Source organism: Magnolia sinica, chromosome 1 (genome assembly GCF_029962835.1).
Source record: "Magnolia sinica isolate HGM2019 chromosome 1, MsV1, whole genome shotgun sequence".
Lineage (NCBI taxonomy): Eukaryota > Viridiplantae > Streptophyta > Magnoliopsida > Magnoliales > Magnoliaceae > Magnolia > Magnolia sinica.
In genome coordinates, this window is record NC_080573.1 from 73283335 (window position 1) to 73309097 (window position 25763).

Consider the following 25763-nt stretch of genomic DNA (forward strand, 5'->3'; position numbering starts at 1 on the left):
GTACCACTTAGTATCATTGCTTGTTATATGATTTGAATGAGTAACAAGACAATTTTTCTTTTCTTTCACTACCCATTTTGTGACAGGAGTTTTATCTGTGGTAGTTTTAGTTTCTTTAATCAAGTTCGGCAACTGAATCGTTCTTTCTTGTTTTACAAATTCATTAGTTTTCTTGTTTAACTCAGCCACTTGATTCAACAATTCCTTTATTTTGTTAGTCATTCTAGTTGGTGATGGATGTGAATTTCTTCTGTTCATATCCCTAGGTGGACTCTTGACGTTTTGTACTATTCCTCTGGTCGATCTATATTTAGCGGTATGATTTTGACAAGAATTATGTTGAGTCTTCCTAGGAGACATGCATTCAAGCTTATAATGACTAGAATCACCACATAAATGACAAACAGGAGTGGTTCTTGTTTTACTACCTGAAGCAGTAGATTTTTCAGTTTATGCTACATTTCCAGTTCTTGTTTTAAAATTTTCATATCCTAAGCCACTCTTGTCCTTTCTGGGTCTTCCCATCCCTAAGAGTTTTTCTAATTTCTCACCACTCTGGGAAAACTTATTATTTATCTCAGCATATTTTTTATATCTTTCTAAATCAAACAGGAGTGTGTGATTTTCATTTTGAAGGAGCATGCTTTTATCTTTTAATAGCTCAACCTGTTTGTTTAATTTGTTAGACTTGGATTTAAGGAAGGTATTGATTCTTTATAATCTGTCATTATCTGAATGATATTGCTGTAAATCATTACTTAGATGCGTATTAATTTCTAAAGTTTTATCCAGATCTTTTTGTAGCAATACCTTTTTGTTTTCAGATAATCCAAGTCTTTTAAGGATGTTGATGCTATGAAGGTAGAGTTGATTATAGGCATCTTGTAGTTTGTCCTGTTCTTCTTCTTCTTTCTCAGTTTACTTATTATCTGATGGAAATGATTCAATGGCTTGTGGTTCTTTAACATTCTCAGTTTCAGTGGGAATGTTTGAGACCGTGGAGACCATAAAATTTTCAGAGATTTCTGGTCTCCATCGCTCTCTGAGTCGCTAGATTCTGAATTTGACTCTTCTGTATCATCCCATGTGGCTATGATTACCTTTCCTTTGGTTTTTCTATTTGGGCATTTAGTAAAAAGATGTCCAAACTTTTGACAAGTATAACATTGTGGTTCCTTGAACTTTTTACCAGATTTACCTATGAAATGTATGTTGTTCATCTGTCTTCCTTTAAATGGACGGCCACGATTTTTCTGAAAGAACTTTTTGAACCGTTGAGCCAACAGGGCCACTTCCTTATCTTCATTTTCTCTTTTACTTTCAATGTCCTCAGTTGTTGTATTCTTGGAGGTTTTGAGGACAGTAATTTTGGATTTTGAGGTTTGTTTGAAGTGTAGTTCAAAAGTTTGTAGGGAACCTACTAGTTCTTCTACTTTCATTTCATCTATGTTTTTACATTCTTCAATGGTTGTTACTTTAGGATTGATACGTTCCAGTAATGATCTTAGTATTTTCCTACAGATTTTCAGAACCAGAACTTTCTCACCTAATCCACCCATGGAGTTGCAAATGATTTTCAGTTTTGTGAAAAACTCCATGAAGGTCCCATGCTCTTCCATTCTAAGACTTTCAAACTATGATGTTAGGAGGTGAAGTTTGGATCTCTTCACAATACTTGTTCCTTCATGGGTTGTTTCCAACAGATCCCATGCTTCTTTGGCTGTCCCACACATACTGATTTGATTGAAAATGTCTTGGGATACAGCATAGTAGATAGCATTCATTGCTTTAGCCTCGATGTTTGTTTTTCTTTATCAAATGCTGTCCACATCTCTTTGGATTTTGGTTTAGTGATAGCTGTGTCATTTTCAAGTACTACTTGTTTGGTTGGTGATACATATCCTCTTTCAACAATGTCCCAAACATCATGATCCAAAAGTAGTGCATTCTAGCCTTCCAGTATGCATAATTTGATCCATCAAATACTGGAGGTCTAGTGACCGATGAGCCCTCTCTTTTAGCCATATTACCAACTTCAGTCAAGATCTCTCTCTAGGCGATGAAGCCTTTTAAGAGAGACCCGCTCTGATACTAATTGAAATTGTGGTAATGACCACTTTAGTTGAAGTAGGAATATGCCAATATGTCCTAGAGGGGGGTGAATAGGACTTTTTAATATTTTATGCTTATTTAAAATCCTATCACTCTAATCGTGAATAAGTATGCATGCACAAGGATTTCTTCAAAGTAGCTTTAACGGCTTCCAAGCCAAGTAGAGGATCTAATCATAAAACTAATTGAAAGATAAACAAGATGTAAACATAGTTTATGATGGATGTAACTGTGTGTGAGATGTGACCAAATATAGGAACACATAAGGAAATCTCATAAGCAATGGAAGACAATAGCAATCTCAAACACAGTCATTTTTATAGTGGTTCGACTACTTGTCTACTCCACTTTTGGCAGATGCACTTAGCCCTGAGTATACCGGATCTCACTAAAGGAGGTTTTACAACAGGTTCACCTCAAACCGGAGGTTTTAAATCATTTTCACCTCTAACCAGTACAACCTACACTTAGGCTAACACAATGTGTCTACATGACACTATTTATGCTCCCATGAGCAAGGGTCAACACATAGCACCCGACTTTTAGGCCACACTGGCCAAGGATCCACTCAAGGAACCTAACGGGGGTTTCATAACAAGTTCACCTCAAATCGGAGGTTTTAAACAGGTTCACCTCTAACCAGTTTATGCTCTCCACAGATCAAGGGTCAATACAAAATACCCCCACGTCACTCCCGCTAGAGGCCTCCTATGAGGACTTACAAGGGGTGAGAAACACCTTAGACCCAATCTTATAAAGGAATGATCACAAGGGTCCTTTGGACTCTAATGACTTACAGATAAGTAGATGAGCCTCATTTAGCATGTTGTCGAAGATCTCCTCCTTTGATGACAAAGAATCTTCTGCTTCCTTGAACCACAACTCAGAAGATGTACCAATACATTTCGACGGGTTAGGTCAAGGTTATAATGGAATCCTACTCTATTAAATATTTTTCTATAAGGGAGATAGAGCAATTCCAATCATCTATGCATTCAAGGCATCCATGCTTAATGATTTGTCATTAAGGTGGTAACTGTAGGATCCTTGAATGCGAAAGTTCATTCCCCAATCCACTCTATTGAATGTCAATGATGAGGGTGGATTGGAGGATGAACTCCCATGAGAGAGAAGGGTTAGGGTATATGATCTAGGGTTAAACATACAAAAGCACTCTCTATTTTCTCTCTACTAACAACCAAGGTCAAGTTCCCATTAAATAGGCAAAAGGTTCCAACGAATATAAAATGGTCACATTTATGACAAAGTTCGATCTCCTCGATCAGGGTCGATATCATTGAGCGTATACTCTCGATGGCATCGACTGACCGCTCGATGACATGAACTCAAATGTCAAACGCTTTTGAAACCTTTTGCCAGCTGGTCGAGAAAATCGAACATGCATTGATGTCATCAGATTTCGAACTCCAATTTCATCGACACGAGGTTCGATTCCTCGATTTTTAAAAAATGAGAGAGACTTTCCTTTGAGGTGTTTTAGGAAAAAGATATGATCGAGCATTACTCGATATCATCAAAATTTGAATATCGATGATATCAAGGGCAGTGTCGATTCATCGATAATTCTGAGGAATTTTCATATAAGCTTGCTAGACAGTTTGTATCCATATTCGATGATATTGACCGTGCCTCGATATGATTGATATTTGAAAATCAATTTTATCGAGTGACCCTCGATCCGAGAAAAATAATCCTGAAAAACTTGCTGGAAAAAAATGTGTCCCAAACCGATATCATCGAAGGACATTCGATATCATCGAAATTTGAATTTCAAGGATATCGAGGAGCCCTTCGGTATATCGAAGATTTCATGATTTGCCTTAACAGAAGTTTGGACACAATAGACCTGTTGTTGATTTTATCGAGTCTGCTTGATGGACTCGAGATTCAAATTTCAATGATATCGAACCCTCTATCAATACATCGATAATTCCGTCCAAAGATTTTTGTGGTTGTTGGACAACTTATGTCCTCATTTCGATAATATCGAGTGAGCTTTGAGGACATCAACAACAGTGTTTGATTTCATCGAACCACTTGTCGATAAATCGACAAAGACAGAAAACTTAGGAATTTTTCGGAGTTTGAAAGAAGTTTTCTAACCATAATTCCTTAGAGTGATCTATCCAATTTTAAGGAGTTTAAGTACCTAGTGTTTTGGGACATGGGATGTGAGGCTAAGATTTACCTGTGGCGAGTTTTGACACACATTCAGTTGAGGCAGATGCTTGATTAATCTTCCTGTGGGGCTCTTTCGTCTGGCTGACTCAACGCTCATGCTAATTGACAAACCAGGGCACTTTCAATGTCGTCTGTTATTAAGTTGAATACTTTTAGGAGTATTTAGGATATGGTTCTATTCTAATCTACCTGATTTAAATTGACTAATATTAGATGTTAGACTAGGGTTGAGGAACTTTCAGTTTGTATTTTAGACGGATTGGTAAGTCCTAAATTATCACGTTTAGGCCCATCCAACCGTCGTATTGATTTCATCAAGTGTAGCAGAATGGTATTGTTGATGGATAGATTGAGTTTGAAGAGAGATAGGAGTGAAAGAGGGAGGAAATTAGAAGTTAAACCTGACTTCTAACGAGGCTCATCGTGCAACTATACATAGCCTTCACGCTTTCTTCTCCTTCTCTCTCTCTTTCTTGCTTTTCTCTTCTTTTCTTTCTCTTTCTTTTTCATTTCTTTCTCTCTCTTTTTCTTTTCTTTTCTTTATCCTTTTTTTCTCTCTCTTTCCCTTTCCCTTTCTCTTTCTTTCTTTCTTCCTTTCTTTGTTTCTTGCTTTCTTTCTTTTCTCTCTCCTTTCTCTTTCATTTCTTGCTGAAAAAGGTCTAGTGATGGACACCAAAACCCGGCCTGACTCAGCCTCAATCGAGTTGAGTCGACTCGGTGCCTGCACCAACACACACACACACACACACACACACACACACACTCTCTCTCTCTCTCTCTCTCTCTCTCTCTCTCTCTCTCTCTCTCCCTCTTGTTTTATCACCAGCGTGGTGAAGGGTTTTTATAAAAAAAAGAAAACTGAATTACCCAGAAGGTTTTCAGCGTAAGTTACACACGGAACAGGTTCTTGCCCAAGCAGGCTGCGTAAGCCGTACGCAGGACCTTTGTTTATACAATTTTCTTCCTCCTTCCTCCCTTCTTTTCTGCCAAGATTTGGGTTGTTTCGAATGGGATCCACAGACGGGAGATTGTGATTGTTTTCTTAGGTGTAAGAACGTCTCTAATCGAGAGAGGGACACATGTCAGCACAGGGTTCCTTCATCACCTCGATAAAATGCGACCGTCGCTGATGTATTACGAGGAGTCGGATGAAGGCGGTTAACGCCCTAGCGACGTGTGTATACAATTAATGCACTATTAATGAGAGGTCGTACGTTGTTGTCACCTTTCTGTTAAAGGTATAGCGATGTGGGGGTAAATATTCATCCTTATTATCGCCATACCCTGCCATGACCAATCAAGTGGAGTTACGTGTGATCTGTACGGATACGCATGGTACATCCAAAGATCTGCAGATATGTATGGAAGATATTTCTTGATAAGCGTAGCTAGGACGTATCAAGTGGTGCCATGTGATACTTAAACGGCCGATGAAGAAGTGATCGTGTTTGAATGATTATATGACAGGTGGCAAGAGGAGAAGTAAATGAAGCAAAGAACATGCAAAGCATCTAGAGAAGGTAGTAGTGTTCAATGGTAACCGTCAGAATGTGAGAAGAATCTAAGCTAGTTGGATTAAAACTATAAATAAAAGATGAATGCAAGAAGAAAGACCATCTCTTACCAACCCTAATATGCTAAATTTATCTTTCATTTATCTTTTCAATATCCTATCGATATACATTCCATAGTGTAACATGTTATTTTCTTTGTTAAGTGAATTACATTTCTTAGTGTAATATTTACTTTTCAAGTCTGTTGTTTACATTCCATAGTGTAACCTGTAGTAGTAATCAAGTATTTGATAATATTTAGTTGTAATTCGAGTCTATGCTCGCACACTAGACTCAATTCATCCATCAGAAATGTATTCTTTAGCTGTTTTTCACAACAACTGCGATAATAATCTCTCTCTCATTCCATTTTATCTGTATTGAAAAATACTTTGGTAGAAAAAAAAAGGTAAATGTGTAGCCCATCACCAGCGGACCAACCACACCCTCTGGGCGGATTGATATACAAAATGCCATGAAGGTGGGCCCAGTGGCAAGGGTCACCCACTGTGCTGTTACCCGGATAACAACTAATCTGCGCCTAGACTATAAAGTATAAGCTTCACACGTGCCATTGAAAGCCAAAGTAGCTCCGGAGGTGGGTATGAAGTAAGCCCAAGTCTCATCCGATAAGTTTGTAATCAAGCGCTAACTCTCGCCTTTGCTTAACGGAGTTATCAAAGACGAATAGAGAAAGCAGTGAAAGAAGGGAAGAGAGATAATTCACAGGAAAACGCCATTTCTCGTACCAATCTCCCTGTCTGTCTCTTTCTCTGGTAGGTACGCCATTCTCCCATGATTTTTATTCTCTCTTCTTTTTTTTTTTTTTTCTTTTTTCTCTTCTCTTCTTGAATGTTTTCCTCACTCCTCTAACGCCGTTTCCTTTTCTCGCTACTATCTCTCCCTTCCTTCTTCCGGCGTTTTAGAAATCCTTCTCTGGTATGGTTTTCGAAACTCTATCAATCGGCTCGTTTCTTGCTCCAATCTTGCTGTAATGGCATTCTTCTTGCCGGAAACCTTCAATCCCTCTGTTTCCTTGTGTAATTGCGTTTCTTTCTTCTTCATCCATGCTAATATCTCCTATTCTTGTTGCTGTTACTTTTTCTTTAACGTATCGTACGTTTTGGAAATTCATTACTTCATTTATGTTTTGCGATTTTTTCTTCATCTCTAAAATTTCTCTATCAGCGTTATCGTTTTCTTTAACGCTACCGGCTTTCCGCAATAACGTCTTTTGATTTTTCGTCTCTTCCAATTTCACCTCCGTTTTTATTTATTTAATTTTCCTCATAACGGAATTTCTTTCTATTTGGTTATCAGATCTCCATTTCACGTCTTGAGAATGGGAAATTGCAACGGGAAAACGAAAAAATTGTCTGCGGAGACATCGTCCATTTTCGTGAGAAGCTCCCCCGTCGTACGCGTCTACGGTTCCGAATCTTCCCTTTCTACGTATCGCGTACGTATCGCCCTACTGTATAAGACCGTTGCTCTGCAGTTCGTCTCGTCCGACACGATCGACACGCCCATCCTTCAGTGCGGTACGGACACCGTTTCAGGTTCGTACGAGACGCTGCTACGATATATCGATGAGAAATTCCCGAACCCTCCACTCGTGCCACGTGTCGGGGAGTGGGTGCGGGCGCCGATCCCGGCGATTGTTGTGACGGCGACGTTACAGCACAGGAGCATGGCGTGGCATTTGGATCGGCTGGTGATGTGGGTGGAGGATCTAGCGGACAGGAAGAGGACGCGTGGGGATGGAAGGGCCGTGGATCCGACGATGGGAAGCCCGAGGATGGAGGTGAAGAAGTTGGGACGGATTTACTCGCAGCTGCTGGAGTTGATGCTGGAGCACGCGCAGATGGAGGAGAGGATTGTCTTCCCCGTCCTGGAAAGGGCTGATAGAGGTAACAAAATTGCAAACTGGTTCGTTATGGTGTCCGCAAGACCAACGGAAATAGTAGTCTTTCCTCTCATCGGAGGAATTAAATTAAAAGTAACAAAAAAAAAATTTAAATTAAATAAAACACGAGCGCCATTGAAAACAGTAGTATTTTGTTCTCAATGACGAATAAAAACAAAAAATTTTAAATAAAAGGGGCGTTGCGAGAATCGAACTCGCGACCTCTCGCACCCGAAGCGAGAATCATACCACTAGACCAAACGCCCTTCACAAACTTTATTTTTGTCATTTTCTTTAGTAAACAAGAATTTTTTCTAAGTTGATGCGGCCTGGGGGGTGTTGCCCCCCACCGTTGGTGTGGTGTTGTGTTGCGGACTGTGGAGCTCACCTTAATCACATGTTTTATATACAAGCCGTCCATCTGTTTTGCAAGATCTTATTTTAGTTGAGAATCCAAAAATATTGAAGTAGGTTTCAAGCTCAAGCGGACCACACCACAAAACATAGTTGTGATTGACGGTGCACGATTAAAAATTCTCGAGGGCCACAAAAGTTTTGGATCAATCTTATATTTGTGTTTGTCTTCCATCTAGGTCTAGGTCTAGGTCTGTGTGACCTTATCAACAGGTTGGATAGATGCCGGTCTTGCGAAGGTTGCAACTGTCACTATTATATCTCTACTATTTCCTGTGATGCGGTCCGCTTGAACTTTTGGATTTACACTCTAAAATGATATGGAAAAATGGATGGACGGCATATTTACAGAGCACATGCATGAAGGTGGGCCCCACACGCCCAACACATCACTACAGTACTGCTGGTGGGTAACCCGACCTGATCCGCGTCCGATGAGGTGGTAGTTCACTGCCATTTTTTAAAACTGTGCAGACTCATGGACAGCGCATGTGCCACACATTAGTGGAAATTCGGACGTAAAAATTGTGGGCCCTATACCTGAATCGTGTTAGGATCATCCACTCAGAATGGGGCTACGGTTTGTACATAATGGGAGGCACGGTTGTGTATGGTCCGGACTGCCTCGTTGTAGATAAGCCCTAAGGGACACGGATTCACTGGAAAAGCCTAGAGCTGGGCATCGAGTCAAGTTGGACCGAGTTATGGATGACTCGACTCAATCTGGTTTTGAAATAGGCCTAACCCGAACTCGATCCAACTCGAAATCGAGTCCAGCATGCCTGACTCGATCTGAGTTTGGTCTGGCCTGAACTGATCCGGACCGAGTCTGATACAGTCAGAAGTACCGAGTTTGGTTGAGTTGGCACTGAGTCAGATTGAGAGATGAGGGAGAGAGGGAGGGAGTGGAGAGGAGAGAGAGGAGGATGATGGTGGTGGGTGGTTGCCGGATTTGGAAGAGGAGGAGGATGAGGGAGGGAGGTCGGGAGGAAGGGAGTGGAGAGGAGAGAGAGAGGAGGAGGGTGATGGTGATGGGTTGTTGCCAGGCTTGGAAGAGGAGGAGGATGAGGGAGGGAGAGATATAGTTTGGGATCAGTTAGGGAAGGGTGCGGCGGGTAGGGTTAGAGAGTTGGGTCGAGTCAGGTTTCAGATCGAGTCGAGCCTAACCTGATCAAGTTTCAAGTTGAATTGGGTCGAGTTACTGGGTAACTTGAACTCGACTTGGTTTGAGTTTAGATTGGAGGAAGCCTACTCGGTTTGGACCAAGTCACCCATTTAGTTCGGGTCGAGTCGGATCAGAACGAGTCGGACGAGTCGAGTTAGCCAGATCGAGATGTCCGGTGCCCACATCTAGGAAAGCCTTTGGCAGGAAGTTTCTGCTAGGCCACCATGATGTTTGTGAGAAATCTATCTTGTCCATCCGTTTTGTGAGTTCATTTTAAGACATGACGGCAAAAATGAACAGGATCCAATGCTCAATGGGCTGAAAGTGTGAGAACAGTTGAAATATTAGTGGGGCTACAGAAGTTTTGAATCACGGCAATATCCGATTCTAACCGCCTTATCATGGTTTGGTTGATTTACTTGAGACTTGGATCCTGCTTTTTAGTATTATTATATACTAAATAATCTTAAAAAACGGATGGAAAGACCCCTCTTCGTTTCCAGAACAAGAACTTCCAAGTTTTCGGAGTAAATTTGTGTTCGCCCGGCGCGGATTGGGTGCTACCCCTACCAGGACGGAGCTAGAATCGGATGGTCATGTGAGGGGCTCTATGGGGCCACCGTGATATATGTTTTATCCATGCCATTCATCTATTTTGAAAGATAAGTTTAGGTGACAAGCCTGAAAAATAGGACGTTTGAAGGCTGAACTGGACCACACGACATGAAGCAGTGGGATTTTAAAGCTTACCGGTGAAAATTTCTCGGGGACTTTTGAATCGAGCCGATATTTATTATGAACGGGTTGGATGTATAATAAACATCACGGTGGCCTTGGTATCTTTTCAAAAGAAAGAGTTCAATCCCCACTGCGACACATGAGCCTTTGATCTACCTAATTTTTGTACTGAGCGAATAAAACACAGAGATACAGTGGGGCCTCATAGAGCCCCGTCCATCTCCAGCTACGTCGTGGTGGGAGTAGCATCCAAACCGCGCCTTGCGAGATGAACGGTGGAGAGTAGCCACCTTTTAAGGGTTTAAATAAAATAAAAAAAATAAAAAAATAGAGGACAACACGTTTCGTGAAAAGGTGTTCATGTTCAAATTGTAAAAGCAGGGATATGCAGAGCCGCAAACGAAGAGCACGCAAGGGACTTACCGATTATGAATGGCATCAAAGAAGACATAAAATCCATAGGCGTTCTTGAGGCGGGGGGCCCTGCCTACCAGGAAGCCATCTTCACCCTCTCAGCCCGACTCAAGACCCTACAGGTTCCTCTCTCTCTCTCTCTCTCTCTCTCTCTCACGCGCACTCACCCAATATCCTTGCCGGCCATCGGGCTGCGCTTTGCCTCAATTTCCAGGTCCATATGCGATCACATGGTGGGCTATACACAATCCGAATGTGGACCGTTGGCTGATTCCCTTCGACTGATCCATGCCTTTTAAATGTGTTGCCTCACATCTTTTGTGCAAGCAAATAATATATGCGATGTTAGGACGATGTCATAATTAATTTATAAAAATTAGTAAACCACACACACACACCAAAAAAGAAAAAAAAACGGAGGTTAAATGATATTAATAATTCATTTGTATATTTATACAATTTTGACAATATACCATATCTATATCTATATTATGATATATAGTGCCAGTAGTGTTTGAACTTTTTCACCCTCACTAATTAGGGTCAAGATTTATGTTCCCAGTGATTTAAATATCCTAGCTTGCCCTCCATCAGTTCTCGCCTTTCTTCGGTCTCGAAACTTTTGGTAAACTTTTGGTGTATTGGTTAGGCACTGTTGATGCAATTTTCCAGTAGACTCCCCTGGTTAGACTTTCAAGAGCCTGCACACAGGAAAACAAGAGACAAAGGAGACCTTGGCTAGTACAAGGGACCCTCCGATGCCTAAGTCAGGATCTGGGGTCTTTGAAGGAGATGATCTCTTTGGAAAAGAGTCACTAGTCGTATTTTAGATAGAGTATGCATACCTTACAATGGCTAGATACTTCCCCATTTATACAAGCGAGAAGATTATAGGTAGAGTCCTCCGTTTAGGAGGCCGGATATGTTAGAAATCTTCCAATAAAGATCCTCTCCAAGATTACGGGCGTTCGAGATCCTCAGGATCTGATTTTATAGTTACAAGCGTCTGAGATCCTTGGGATCCGATCTTATCTCCTAAAGATCTTGGGAGAGATCTTTGGGTCATTCAAGAGATCTCCGGGTCTGTTGATCAGGGCAAGGACGGTCAACGAAGGCGGATGACACTTTAGAGATGGGTAATACCGAGTTGTTCGACAGATCATCATTCACCTGAGGTCACGACAGATTTGCATTCACCTGAAGTTGATACCAACTGTCGACTTTATCGGAGGCTGTGCCGACCTATAACCGAGTTATAACTGACCTATGGTTATGCCAACCTACTGGATAGGTCGGCCATTAGTCATGTGGACTTATGGTTATACTAACCCACTTCGTGGTTGGCCTTTCTTTGCCAATAGGTATCCCAGTTTGGCCCATTGGGTCCGCGCCAGTTGTAGAGTCGGCTCATTTTATAGGTCTTTCTATTTTTCCTCCAATAGTAAGCCCCCTTTACTATCAAGTCAATCTCATTGGCTCGAAAAGTATGTTAGATGTAGCTTAGGTCGGGTTATACTGTCATAAATGCTGGGTATGATGACCAGCACAGAAGTCGAGGCATGCCAACAATCATGCCCGGTGTAGTCGAGGTGGCATTATGTGGCTCAAGGGCACGTGGTCTGCTGGGTCATCGTTTCGGCGTCAGACCAATGAGGGAATGATGCGTGGCCATTTCTTGATATTAGGGTCGACTAATGTGTAAGGTCGTGCTACGTATCAAAACGGGGTAGTCGAGGGGACGTCGTAAGGAACCCGCATTGATGGGCGCACTCAAGTGATGCCTTGTGGCTTCCCTATATAAGGAAAGCCCTAATGCATTTTAAAGGGTCATTTGCATTTTTTCCCCTTCCAGTCTTCTTCTTTAGCTAGCAGAGGCGATTTCTGGTGACCGTACTCACTGGTGATTGGGCGACATCTTCTCCTCGGTGAGCTTCATTTCTTTGTCCGCCGCCATCCCTTTCTTTTTCCTTTGTCAGTGACTGTCAACATCTAAAAGGCGGCCATGTCTGACTCCTTTAGTTCATGGGAGGGGGTCTCCGGCGGCAACAGTGGGGTAAGTTGCCTTCGCATGATGTCGAACCCACCATCGCCATTGATGATGATGGGCGATGCCGATTTTCGGGCGTCACAGTCGTCGAGGGTGATGGAGAAGTCCTTGACAGAGAAGCCAATAAGGGAGGAACATAATTTATAGGAGGGTGTCGTAGCCTCGACCCTTACTGAGGCCGATCTGGCTCGGATTAGATTGGGATACCATATTCCTGAGTTAGTGATTCTCCAAGTTCCTCTGCCTGATGAACTCCCTGATCGTGCCCCGAAGGGAGCTGTCGCCATCTTTCAGGTCGCCCTTCAATGTGGCCTAAAGCTCCCTCTGCAAACGATAGTTCAGCGGGTGCTAGCTTATTTGGACTTGGCCTCGGGATAAATGATCCCTAACGGATGGAGGGCATTAATCGGCTGTGTTGTCCTATGGTTCGAGCTAGAGCAGCCCGAACTTACTGTTGAGGATTCCTCCACTTATTACAGTTGAAGTGGAACAAATTCCATCCAAGCTGGTAGTATCTCTCTGCTTAGCAAGGGACCGGAGGGGAATCATGACCGACCCTCCATCGTCCAATAAGAACTGGAGGGACAAGTGGTTTTGGGCCTTCGACTGTTGGGAAGTGGCAGACCTGACCTTCCATCGTCACTTGGTCCCTTCAGCATTTACTGAACCAGGTCGGCATTCTTTGAACTTAACTCTTCGTTAGATCTTTATTAGCTCTCCCTTGGTTGGTCAATTATGAAGTGTGCTTGACTTATTTATGCATGTCTTTCTCCTCTTGCAGCTATTCCCAAGTATCCTTCCTTGCTGGATGTTAGATCTCTTACTCGGATCAGGGCAGCAAGTTCGCTAGCGAAGGAGGAGAGATCTTGGAGAGTGCTCCTTCAGTCTGAGCTTTTGCTTAAGTTGGGTTTAAACTCCGCTCTTACCAGTAAGAGCTTTGGTAAGGACTTTAGCCGACTTTTGAGACTTAGAAAATTTTCAAAAAATTTCGTAATCGAGTTTCCTGCTGTTATTGATGCAGAGATGCATGAAGATCGTCCCCTGCTAAGGCCTATCTCTAAGCGCGAGGTGTTGCCCCTTGATGAGTCGTGACACAAAAGAAGAAGAAGACGAAGGCCTCCTCCAAGAGCAAGGGGAAGGTCGGACCTTCATCTCCCATCCTCGGGATAAAGAGCAGGTAATAAAGCCTGCCCCTGCGGCTGCTGAGACGATGGTCGAGATGGCCATTCGTGAGGAGGCCCCTCCCACGGAGGTCCAGGGACAGAAGGCTCGACCTATGGAGATTGAAGAGACTGGTTGACCTTCTGCTGGTCCTTTAGAGGTTCGGGAGGAAGAGGAGCGCTAAAGCATCCACAGAGCCATAGAGGAGCTCCTGCCTTGGGCTGATCGGAACGTGCCCAAGAGGGAGTTCTTCAACTTGTTGGACTCTCCCGCAAGTGCAATTCTCGCATCTGCGACGAAGAGCCTTCTTGAGGTAAGTGTGTTTCCTTGACGAAATGATTGAGTCCGGCGATTCTTCCTTTAAGTCATTGGATGTCTTTGGTCGTCTTTGGTGAATCCATGTCAAGTAGAGCTTTGATCTTTTCAAGGTTTTCTTTGATCCCTCATTGACTGACCAAGAAACCGAGGAACTTTCCCGAGCTAACCTTGAAGGCACATTTGCTCGGATTCAATTTCATCTTATATTTACGAAGAACGAGGAACATCTCCTCAAGATCAGAAGTATGGTCCGTGGCCTTGATGCTCTTGACGGTCCGTGGCCTTGATGCTCTTGACGAGCATATCATCAATGTAGACTTTCATGGTTCACCTTATTTGGTGAGCGAACATCTTATTGACTAGTCACTGATAAGTGGCTTTGGCATTTTTCAATCTAAACGGCATATAACTCGATAACAATAAAGACCTTTGTCAGTGAAAGAGGTTATTTTTGTCTTATTATACGGATCCATTACAATTTGATTATAACCAGAATAAGAATCCATAAAACTAAGTAGCTCATGCCCTGCGGTGCTGTCAACAAGCCGATCAATTCGAGGAAGGGGAAAACTATCTTTGGGACAGGCTTTCTTCAGGTCTGTGTAGTCAACATAGACCCACTATTTCCCATTAGACTTTTTGATGAAGACTATGTGGGCTATCCAGTTTGGATAGTAGACTTCCTCAATGAATCTAGCTTTTATAAGTTTATCGACTTCTTCTCCGATCACTATATATCGCTCGGGGTCGAGCGCGTGACATTTTTGGCAAATTGGTGGTCGGGGTCAACATTCAAGCGATAGATGATGACTTTTGGGTTGATGCCCGGCATGTCCGCATGCGACCATGCGAAAACGTCTGCATAACGTCGAAGGAGGGCTATCATTCTGTCCCGCAACGGAGGTGTCGGGACAACCCAATTTAGATCGTCCTTGATGGGTCGGAATCATCGATCGGGATGAGAACAAGGTTTTCCATGGGAGACCTCTCTTTAGAATCCTTGCGAGGGTCCAAAGAGGTGACAGTCATCGTCTGGTGTGAAGCCCTTAGCGCTATTGTGTAACACTATCGGGCTTCGCGCTGGTCTCCTTTAACTGACCCGACATCTTGTTCAGTCGGAAAGTTCATGGCTAGGTGGTAGGTCAAGACTACAGCTCGCAGGGTGTTAAGAGAGGGTCGGCCGAGGATTACATTGTAAATGGACGAACAATCTACTACTAAGAAGTCGATCATCGTAGTTACTTGGTTCTGCCCGTCTCCGGTCGTTAGTGGAAGCTATATTAATCCTTTTGGTATGACCTTACCACCAGAGAAATCGAGCAGTGGAGTCGTGACAGGTCGAAGTCTAGACTGATTGTTTTGACCAGAAACGAAAAGTATTTGATTTGGGGAATTATCTCACTTAATAGTAACAAAGAGAATGAATGAAGAGAATAATCATCAAGTTTATTTATTCTAAATTAATAATAAAGAGAATGAATGAAGAGAATAATCATCAAGTTTATTTATTCTGAATTCGTTTATATCCTTTTTATCCTTTGATTCCAAGATAAAGTCATTATAATTGAAAGTACAAATATTAAATAAGTTCAAATGTAAATTTTGGCAGTATTCCAGCTCATATCATTCAAGTCTCCATAGGAGATGAGTTGTGCGGATCTTTCTTATATATATATATATATATATATATATAATCTTTGAATGAAGAATACGAATGGAGATTTGAAATATTCTGAAGGAGATTCTTCAAGAATAACAAAAAGAATGTCATTCTTTGAGTCATCTGCACAACTCAACATGAGTTGCGCGGTTCAGCCTTGTACTCTCCTTCTCTCTCTCTTCTCTATGATACCTGTCAGAGGTACCAGTCTTCTGAAAAATCTGAATCCCTCAAATGAAAGGGTAGGGGGTATTATGCTTCTGCAAGTGTTAACCCTCGAATCTTGTGTCGTGGACCCCACTTCGCATAATTGCAAACTCCAACATGATTTCTTCAATAGTAAGTTGCATAGACCCATGCAAATATGATGAGTTGTGTGGTCTCGCGCAACTCATATATCTGTGCAACTCATCTCGACCACACTACTCAACTGGCTTCGCGCTACTCATCTTGAACGTTCGTGCAACTCAATGTGCACCGCGCTACTCAATTGGTCCGCTACTTGACGTCCTTCAATCTTTTTCCTTTCAATCTCCTTTATTTTCCTACTCAATTTTATGCTCCAACAGATGCCCCCTTGATCCAATGTTTGCCTGACCATAAGGCAAAATGAAGGATCAAAACTATTCCTCTTGAGGATCTCGCGCAACTCCTTGAATCTGGTCCCACTTTTGCTATAAAGTCTGGTCCCACTTTTGCTATAAATACTAGAGTTCCAATCATTTCCTTATTTCCAAATTCTCCTTCTGATCAGAGAGACCTTTCCGTGCAACTCAACACTTCACACGACTCGACTTGTCGCACAACTTCCATGTCACGCAACTCCACTTATCGCGCAACTCATCTGCGCTTAGTGCAATTTCCTTTTGTTCTGAAACTCTGCCCGAATTTCATCAATCTTCCCGAACTTAGCCGAATTTCCAACTTCTCAGACTTAACCTAATTTCAATCTTTCCAGACATGGCTCGCACCAAAAGGACTTTCCGTCTATAGAACCACCAACTAGCCAGCCTTCCCACGCTAACCTTCCATCCTCCCCAATCCCTTCTCAAATTCCCGAATCCTCTTCTCCTATTCCTGCACCTTCTTCTTCAATCCCTGAACCTACTTCTTCCGCTCCCGCACCTTCCTCAATTCCTGAAACTATTTCTTCCCCCCTTACCCACAAAGATCGGCTAAGGAAGAGGATCAAAGTCACCAAAAAGCAACCCACCTATATTAAAGAACCTGTTTTGCCCATCCTCAATTTTTTTAACAGAATTCAAGCATTATCTTGGCCAATATGCAAAGCTATCATTGCTGGAGATCTAACAGGACCTTGAAAGCAAGGATGAGAGATTGACTGTGAGGCATGGCTGAAATCAACAACCAATCTTCGCACTGATGTCACCCGTTCACCTGTCAGAGAAGATACACCACCACCCTCTTTGTCCAAAAAGAAGCAAGGAACTTTAAGAGAAGATCAAAGAGCACAAGAAGAAGAAGCTTTCGAACACTTGGGACACTGTAAAAGTCCAAGAGAGCATCATAAAATTTAACAGCCCTTTCAGAAATGTGTTGATAGTAATTCCCTTGAACATTTGTCGCCATTTGTCTGTTCTTCAAAGCGAGCCCACAGATCGGATGACTTAAAGTAGGATGATGTATACTCCGAATTGGTTTATGAAAGAACCAAGGATGCTAGAGGGTATGTTGTCAGAGAGGATCGAAATAGCAAGTTGGCGACAATCATCCGATGCAATTCCTCATTTCTTGCTACAACCCCCATGAACTGTTTTCTATGACCTTCTATGAAACAATACGTCAACGTTTCAGAGACAGGAGATCTGTAACGCCCTGAAATTCGGGGGTCGAGCATAACTCAGCTCCCGAGTTCCAAAACATCACTTATGCAACATATTTAATGATGGATATATGTTGTCTGTATTAGTGGATAAAACATGGAATAGATTAAGCCAAATAACAAATATAATTCAGGGATAAGTGAAGAACGCAAGCGGAAGACTTAAAGAAATATATGTGTACATGTGCAAATCCCTGAAATACATATACATACCAGGTCGTACTGACAAGTGTTACTCTCAAAATTACAAGTATCAAATTACATCATTTCATCCCAAAAGAAATCCCAGCATCCCTCGCATCAGAACAAGGCTCACTAGAACCCGTTTGAAAACTGCATAAAAGAGAAAGCAGCCTCATCATCATCGATCTCCTGCTCTGCCTCAAAGGTTGCATCAACATTTGCAACATCAGCAACTAAGACAGAGTCTGGTGGGTGTTTAACACCGCCCCAGAACGTGGGAGTGAGTGATCAACTCAGTGGAACAATAAAGCAAAGGTTAATATATTATCAGTTCAATCAGGCAGTAATGATAAAGCAGAAAAATCAAACATGTCCTAAGTACTCTTGTTAATGCAAGAATGTATGTAGAATGATGCGTGCCCTCGCGCATACACCCTCAGCGTCTTTATCTTACGTTACGCATGACATCGCCTCAAAGTGTGCCACGTCTACAAAGCACATGCAAATGCGGTGCATGAACATGATTACCAAGTTGTTATTAGTCCTTTTCATACAGCAGGATTGAGAAGCTAAGGTACCTTCCTCATATCACCATCCAAACAGTGATCCATTCTAGGGTCGTCAGTCCTAGACATCTCATACGATCATATGGTTTTAGGTCGTTGCAAAGGGCTCGTCACCAATCAATGCATGCCTATCATACCTTCGTTACTACACTAAGGCTCGTCACCTCAATGCGGTATCCAGGCATGCTCGAGGTCACTACAAAGGGCTCGTCACCAATCAATGTACGCCGACAGCACGAATATAGTGTCCCATACCACCATAATCGGCTCACGAGTTTGGTTGCTCACTGGTCACTACGGGGAGGCTCGTCACCCCAGCGTAGGCCGACAGCTCGACCACGGTGTCCCATACCACCATGTCTGGCTCATGAGTCTTAGCGGATCAAGGTACCATGGTTAACAAGATTTCATCGGTAAGTTTGGTACCCTACATTCAAACAGTAGCGTCCATACATAGTGAACATACATCAGACAATCGGGTTACTTGACGAACTCAACTAGCACGAGCGCACGTTGGGTTGAACGACATAGAGTGCGCAAACACTCCGCGTGGCCAAACCACTGCCGACAACTCTAATACGACTCGGGTTCGTCTAATCATGTCCTACGTGGCGAAAGCAACCTCAGCCACGAACTTAAGGCCGATTACCAATTTCTTAGACTATTCATAGTCCCAAACACATTCCATCACAACAGATATTGATATCAACAATTTAGAATAATAATGGAACAACAACTCAAATCATATGGTACGTAAGCATTTGAAGAATGTCAACTTAACATGACTTTAAACATAAGTAATACTTGAAATTAAACAACAAGGAATGTAACTTGCATGAAGGAAATCATACACACTAGTGGGAGAGTTGAGAATCGCTTCTCAACGCCCGCAAATAGCATAATATATTACACTTTAGATCATTCAGACATTTCTACAAATACTTAGAATACATAGTTCAACATACATGACGTATGTTGAAAATACACACATTTGGACAATTCCTTTTACCAAGGAGTTGTCGCACATACAGTTAGCATAAATATATGACAAATAATCATGGCAATCACATGTTCATATTTTATACGCATACGGTACTTTATACATACACATAGAATACACAAATCTTAATGTAACACATGCATATCAGGAACGCAAAATAAACATAACATTTGGCATGTGAAATCTCATCCATAGCAAGAATAAATCATTCACTGGTATTGAAAGCCTTGAAAACCATAACTTATACGATTAAAGTCTGCACCTTAAACCAGAAATAGAACACCAGAATGATTCAGACGATATGTCTTCGTCAACGACGACAAGATAACCTAAGGCAAGAATAGAAATGATCTACAACAACACAAAGACTCTTCTAAGCTCTAACACAGATTAGGGTTAGGTTAACTTACCCAAAGATGAACTCAGAATCGCCGGAATAACGATTCAAAAGTGAAGGTTTAAGGATGAAGAAGAACGGGAAAGAATCTAAGATGATTCACCAACTTCTCTCTCACTTTCTCTCTCTTTTCCTCTCTCTTTCTTAGCTAGGGTTAGGAAATTCGTATGGAAAAGAGAGTTAGGGTTTTAAGGTTTATATATAGGCCTAACATTGATGAAAATAACCCCAGGGCCAAGATATACTTAGGGTATAACCAAAACAGGCCTCTCTCGATCTAACGGAGCACTTCCAGTGGGCCTAATACCACGAAAGGTCGGACTTAAGCTCACTGACCATGGATCTAGGTTAAGTTGAGTTTTCGTACCGACCGGATCTTCAGATCAGCCGTGGCGGACCACACTCAAAACAACGGTCACCGAATCTCGATCAGGTCCACAAACACAAGGACATGCCTGGGCCACCTTTCCTGATCAGAGGGTAAAATTGGGTCAGAATCCAACGGTCAGATTGCTTAAAATCATCGCGCAAGCGACACGACTTAGATTTCATAAAATCTTAATTAATTTCTCACCGTTCTCACACTCTTTACTCCGGACTCAAATAAATCGACCCAGAACATCATCTGGACTTGATTTTTGAGGTGATGGTTAAGTCCAACATGGTGACCACAACAGCCTAAGATCATCGCCATCAGACTTTCGACGCGCGGTCCAGGTCCGATCCAGAACTTCCAAAAATTTCCAAGAGCAACTGGATTTAGCGATGAATCCCAGATTTCAGAGTAACATAGCGCTAACCATTCTACAGGTTTTGAGTCATGCAGATCAAATTTAAAGTGATTGATGCGAATTTCACAAGCAATCGAGTTAGCACTAATTACCCCAAAAAGCTTCTAAGGAAAATAAAGGTAGTACTCAGGTCTTGGCACAAAATTTTCAGGGTCATTATAAGATCCTTATGGGGAAATGAAGAATTTCGCACTTGTGGCTTCTTGTCTTCATGTAATTACTATACTGATTGGGGTTAAAGCGATTCTCAACAAACACTTTACTGTACTGACAGAAGTTGGTCTCTACGGTGCTATGGAAGCTACTTCTAAATGCTTCTACAAGGACCCTATGATTTACAAGGGATTCTTTAGCTATTAGTGTCCCACCACCAATTCTTTCCAACTACCTCTAGGTGAAGTCAGTATCACTCTCTGGGACTTACATAAGATGGCAGGGCTTCCCATAACAGGTCGTTTCTACGACAAATAAATCCCCACAAATGAAGAATTTTTGCATTTTTCGCCTTCTAAAAGACAGGCGTTGGTATCTAATGCTTTAGTCGAATTGTTCAGAGAAATGTCTAAATTTCTTGACATTAAGAAAATTCCCTAGTTTCTTTGGTTAGCTCACTTTTCCCAAGGCTTGCGGTATATTCTTCAACTCATATCATGAATTCATGTATCTTACCAACATTCGCTTTATTTACCTTCTTCTCTTTTCTTCGCAGTTTTAGAAACAACTAATCTAATGATTTAGAGAATGCTTGCCGTAGAATAAAGAATTCCCCATAATATATTTCTAAGGGCGAGCTGACAGCCTTTCTTGCATGTTAGCTTAACATAGTTGTGCTCCCAAGTTCCAAATGGGCTAATGCCATCAGGCCCTCTGTATTTGCTATTGCAGGAGGATTAGCTGAAGGTCGAAAATATTCAATAGCACCCTCTATTCTTTGCTCGTTGCACAGGGCTTTTGGTGATGTGGCCACTCATTGTCAGAATAATTCTGTCGGAGCCAGTTCCGCAATTACGCCCCGGAATTACTTCTCTGTATGGGTAGGTGTCTATTTTCGCTGGACATATGATGACCCAGGAAAGGCTTATGTCCATCCTTCGCACATCCCGTTGTGTCATTATTAAAAGCGGTTGATGTCAAAAATAACATATGAATGTGTGATTAATATGATTGAATCAACTGATGCTATTGACTTCTATCAATTTTCATTTGCCAAGTATATTGTTGATCATGAGACATTCGATGTGAAGATCTTCCTCCGGGCGAACAAGCCTTTTTCATTTCAATAAGGTCTAACAGCCTACCACTGAGAGAAGGCAGCGAATTCTGGAGAGAGCCCTACTATCTAGGCAGATTCACCCGACAATTTAGGTATGATCAAACTGTTCCTGAGCACCCTGAAGTGATGACCCGTGCTATGAGGAGTTATGGTGTAGGACCTAACAATTGGGGATTAGTTTGGAGGTAGTTACTAGCGGCGCGTATTAATTCAAAGTTCATCATTCCTGGCTTTAGATGCTTCGTTCATACAACATATCCATGGATGAGATGGTGGGCACATCAATCTTTCTTGATTCGTCGATGCATGCCGATAGATTTTCTTATATGGGTACTTGCTCCTAGGATCAGAAAGCGTAATCTCATAGAAGGAGTAGGACATTCTGGTGAAGGACCCCGCTCTTGGCAAAGCCTATGTGAAGATCTCTCTCTAGAGGAACCAATTCGTCAAATCAAACCTGCTAATACCCTTAAGGGTTGAATTGCTCATGGATTTCCGTTAGAGTATTTGAAGACTTAAAGAAAACATTCTGGTTGGAAAGACATTGCAAGTGTTGTAGAGACTTCTCAAATCCCTTCATCTACTGTTCCATCCCCTAACCCAATGGTTGCCAGACCTTCTGAACCTCAAGAGGTATCTCCATCTATTCCTCAACCACCATTTGCCTATAGAGATTTCTCACCCCAAGCTATTCGTAAAGATTCGTCATCTCTAGAGAAGAGGGTGAAACATCCTCTGGTAACTCAAGAGAAGAGGGTGAATTGAACGTAGATGAAGAAGAAGAAGAGGAGAGGTGGAGATTGGTGATGAGCAGGTCGTTGCAACTACTGAAGTCGACAAAGAAATGCCTCAAGAGGTCATCGTTCCTCATACAACGGCTACAGAAGCTGACGAAGAGGAAGAACCTCTTGATTATGGAGAGTATGAAGATGTACCCGGAGTTCACTTGACTATATCATTCAGAAACAATTATTCCCCCCTCCTGCATTCAATACTTTTGGATCCTTCAACTAGTACTGTAACAATTCCAAAGATTCTTCCAACTTCTACAAGCGGGGCTCAAACTGTCGCAGCTGCTCCTGTTTCTGATACACGTTCTGCTAGAATAACCAGAACATCTCTTGCTCCTTTAATAAAAACTAGCACAGTGGCTTGCAAAATAATCTTTCTAACAAAACCACTTGATACTAGAACTCCCACTACAGTTGCTTCTAGTACTGAGGCTAAAGTGTCGTCTTTTGCTGATATGGCTTCAGACATGCCTGGCCCTTTGTCCCTTCCTGAGAGAGTGTAATCTGTAGAGATACTAGCCCCCACTCCAGTGGTTTTGACTGCAAGCATACTTATTTAATCTCTTATTTTACAATGATATTTCATAAACTCCCTTCTAATTCATACGTCATTATATGTTTATTTTGTAGCTCGCTTTGTTTCTACTAGCATTGCAAATTCCAACTCATTGCTACTATCTCAAACATAATATCTTTAGAGAAGATTCCTCCCCATGTGTTGGTTTTGTTGAAAGGTTCTTTGTCGGTAGTTGTATATATTTTTAAAGATCCTATCCAATGGTCAGATTTAGAGATAGTTTTGGCATCTCTAGACAATGCTGCGAGGATGGTGAAGATAAATATTTCTCCTTTGTGCGAATCTCTTTCTCACTTTTGTGCCACACTCCGCAAGTTAGAATCTACTCGAGATATGACTGTTGCCCCTGAAATATTTGCTCGCCAGAAAGAACTACTATATCTTGAAGATAAGTTTGCAAAGGCGATGGTGACAATTTCTAGGTATAATAAAGAATTCAACTCTCTTCACGAACAAGTGAACGCTTCCAAGCATTCTTCATTGGTTATTGGTGAGAAGATTTTGGGTCTTAAACAGCAGATTTCCAACCTTGAGGCTCAACAACAGAAGGTTGATTTGAAGACCAATAGGCTTGAAGCCAACTTTGAAGATATTAGGCGTAAAACTAATCTTGAACAGGTGGAGATTTCAAAAGATGAAGCAGCCATAGCTCTTTTGAAACAAGAATTGTCTGATGTTCCTGATCAAGTTAGACTTATCATTGATGCAAAGTTAGACAATGCGGCTGCAGAAGTTTAGTTGAAGCAAGATTTCCAACGATATATGCAGGTATTAGGAATATAAGAAAAATTGTGAAAATATTTTTCTTTTCACTTCTAATGTAATTTCATGTTCACATATCATAAATGAATTTTGATCTTTTAAGAATTTCATAAGCACATTAGAAATAATTAAGCTTATATTTGCATGACTTGTGTCTTATCAGTTCTTGTAACGTACTTTAATAACACATGCTAGTAAATTTACAACCTATTCGTGATTGTTAGTATGATGTCACCTACATGGCATCTTTTTAGTGGGCGGAGCTAATTTTCAATCTTAGTCAATTTAACACGATTTAAGCTCTTGAGTACTAGAGCAGGCATAGTTTTTTAGACTCATAAGTAGTTGGAGTTGGGTCTTACACGAATGATCTCTATAACTCTTATGAGTTCATTGGATTTATCGTGGCCGGGGAGTTCATAAACCACGATCCATCAGAGGGGACCAGTGAAGCTACCGGGGCAGTGAACTCGGTGGGTTTTATGCACAGGGTTGGTCACAATAACTCTTTAGAATTACGGGGTGCACAAGGCTACCTTAGGGGTACCAAATCCAAGGTCGGCAATCCATCAATGAGAGGATAATTTGTTTTAAAGACCCATCCTTATGAGTTTCTACTGGAATTGAACCTGGAATCTGGGGGGTCTTATACATGGTTAGCCTATCTATGGACAAGCCAAAGAGCACACACTGCAACCCACTTTTTTTTTTCGTCTGCCAGGTCGGACCCTGTCACACCCCAAACCTGGAGATCAGACTAACAGGAATCCCAATCGTCGAATCCGGTGCCAACAGCCTCCGTAGTACCCCATTCTCGGGTCCCAGCGTCTATACGCTAGATTCCGATCCTGGGATCCTATAAGGAGGATTTTTTAACGTACATTTTTTTCTCATAAGAAGTATAACCACAAGTTTACCCAAATCACAAAGGCAACATCATCATCACATATCCACTAATATAATCATGTAAATACAATGCTGAAAGGGAAGTACATATATCGAAAATCAAAGCTCCAGAGGTCCACTATATGCTCCAAGCTCAACACTGTTGCAACTTAACGCCACCTGCACGCATATACCGTACATAAGCTCATAGAGAGCTGAGTGGGTGGTGAAAGTCTGTGCACAAGGTAAGTGCCAAGTAAGCAATATCAGAATAATCAGAGTAAGCGAAAATACTGCAAGTCTATAAATCATAAAATATTAGAGTACGTATTACATATCAGCCATACAAATGAGGAATTATAGAGAGTCAAATATCAGATGCCGAGAATATAATGCAATATGTAAATCCTGCTAAGTCTGTTTAGGCCATATAAGTGCAGAAACATAGCAACCCAAAATGCCATATGCCTGTGGATGTAATGTAATATGCGATGCGAATGAAATGACCAAGTTGGAGTGTGAAGTCGGGATGATAGCACGAAGTATCGCAGGGTACAGGGTCCACCATAAGAGACTTCCATCCAAACCAGTCCCATACCTAAATTTGGATAGTTAGACTCAATGTGGTAAACTCCTGATCTCAGGTTAGTCGCGCGTCCCAACGAAAATCCTGGCCATTGCGAAGGTACACGTAACAAATAGTTGCGCACCACCAGCCAAAGTGGATAGTGAATGAATGAATGAATGAATGAGTATGCAACTCCTGCTCAATATGTCCACATATCAATACTATATATCTCTGGAATCATCATCGGGGTCTAGTACACTCTAAACAGGCTACCGCCCCTACAGACCGCGTAGCCTAGCGAGTGAAAAAGACCTCACTACCCGCCTGCTAGCAATATACCAATGCTTACCCGGCTCGTCGCTAGTGGACCCATTTAAGAGCTGGTCAAACTCAGCCTAGTTATGCCTACTTCCTCAGGTAGGTAAGGCCACACCCTC

At 41.9% G+C, this 25763-nt stretch overlaps 1 protein-coding gene and 1 non-coding gene across 6 annotated transcripts in view; one reads left to right on the plus strand and one right to left on the minus strand.

Moving 5' to 3' along the window:
• The first annotated feature begins 6456 nt into the window (after nt 1-6456).
• Nucleotides 6457-25763, plus strand: part of LOC131250944 (uncharacterized) — an 84383-nt gene continuing 65076 nt past the window's right edge. Inside the window, exons 1-4 of one of the 5 annotated variants that reach the window (XM_058251397.1) lie at nt 6457-6643; nt 6794-6858; nt 7188-7777; nt 10472-10626. In XM_058251397.1, the coding sequence (XP_058107380.1) occupies nt 6809-6858; nt 7188-7777; nt 10472-10626 (795 nt within the window). In that variant the 5' untranslated portion in view covers nt 6457-6643; nt 6794-6808. Of the gene's footprint in view, nt 6648-6792; nt 6859-7187; nt 7778-10471; nt 10627-25763 lie in introns of those variants that run through there. The other 4 variants (XM_058251365.1, XM_058251382.1, XM_058251373.1 and 1 more) reach the window with 4 other exon arrangements.
• TRNAP-CGG (transfer RNA proline (anticodon CGG)) lies at nt 7968-8039 on the minus strand. The gene has a single exon. It is a non-coding gene; the product is annotated as a tRNA-Pro (tRNA).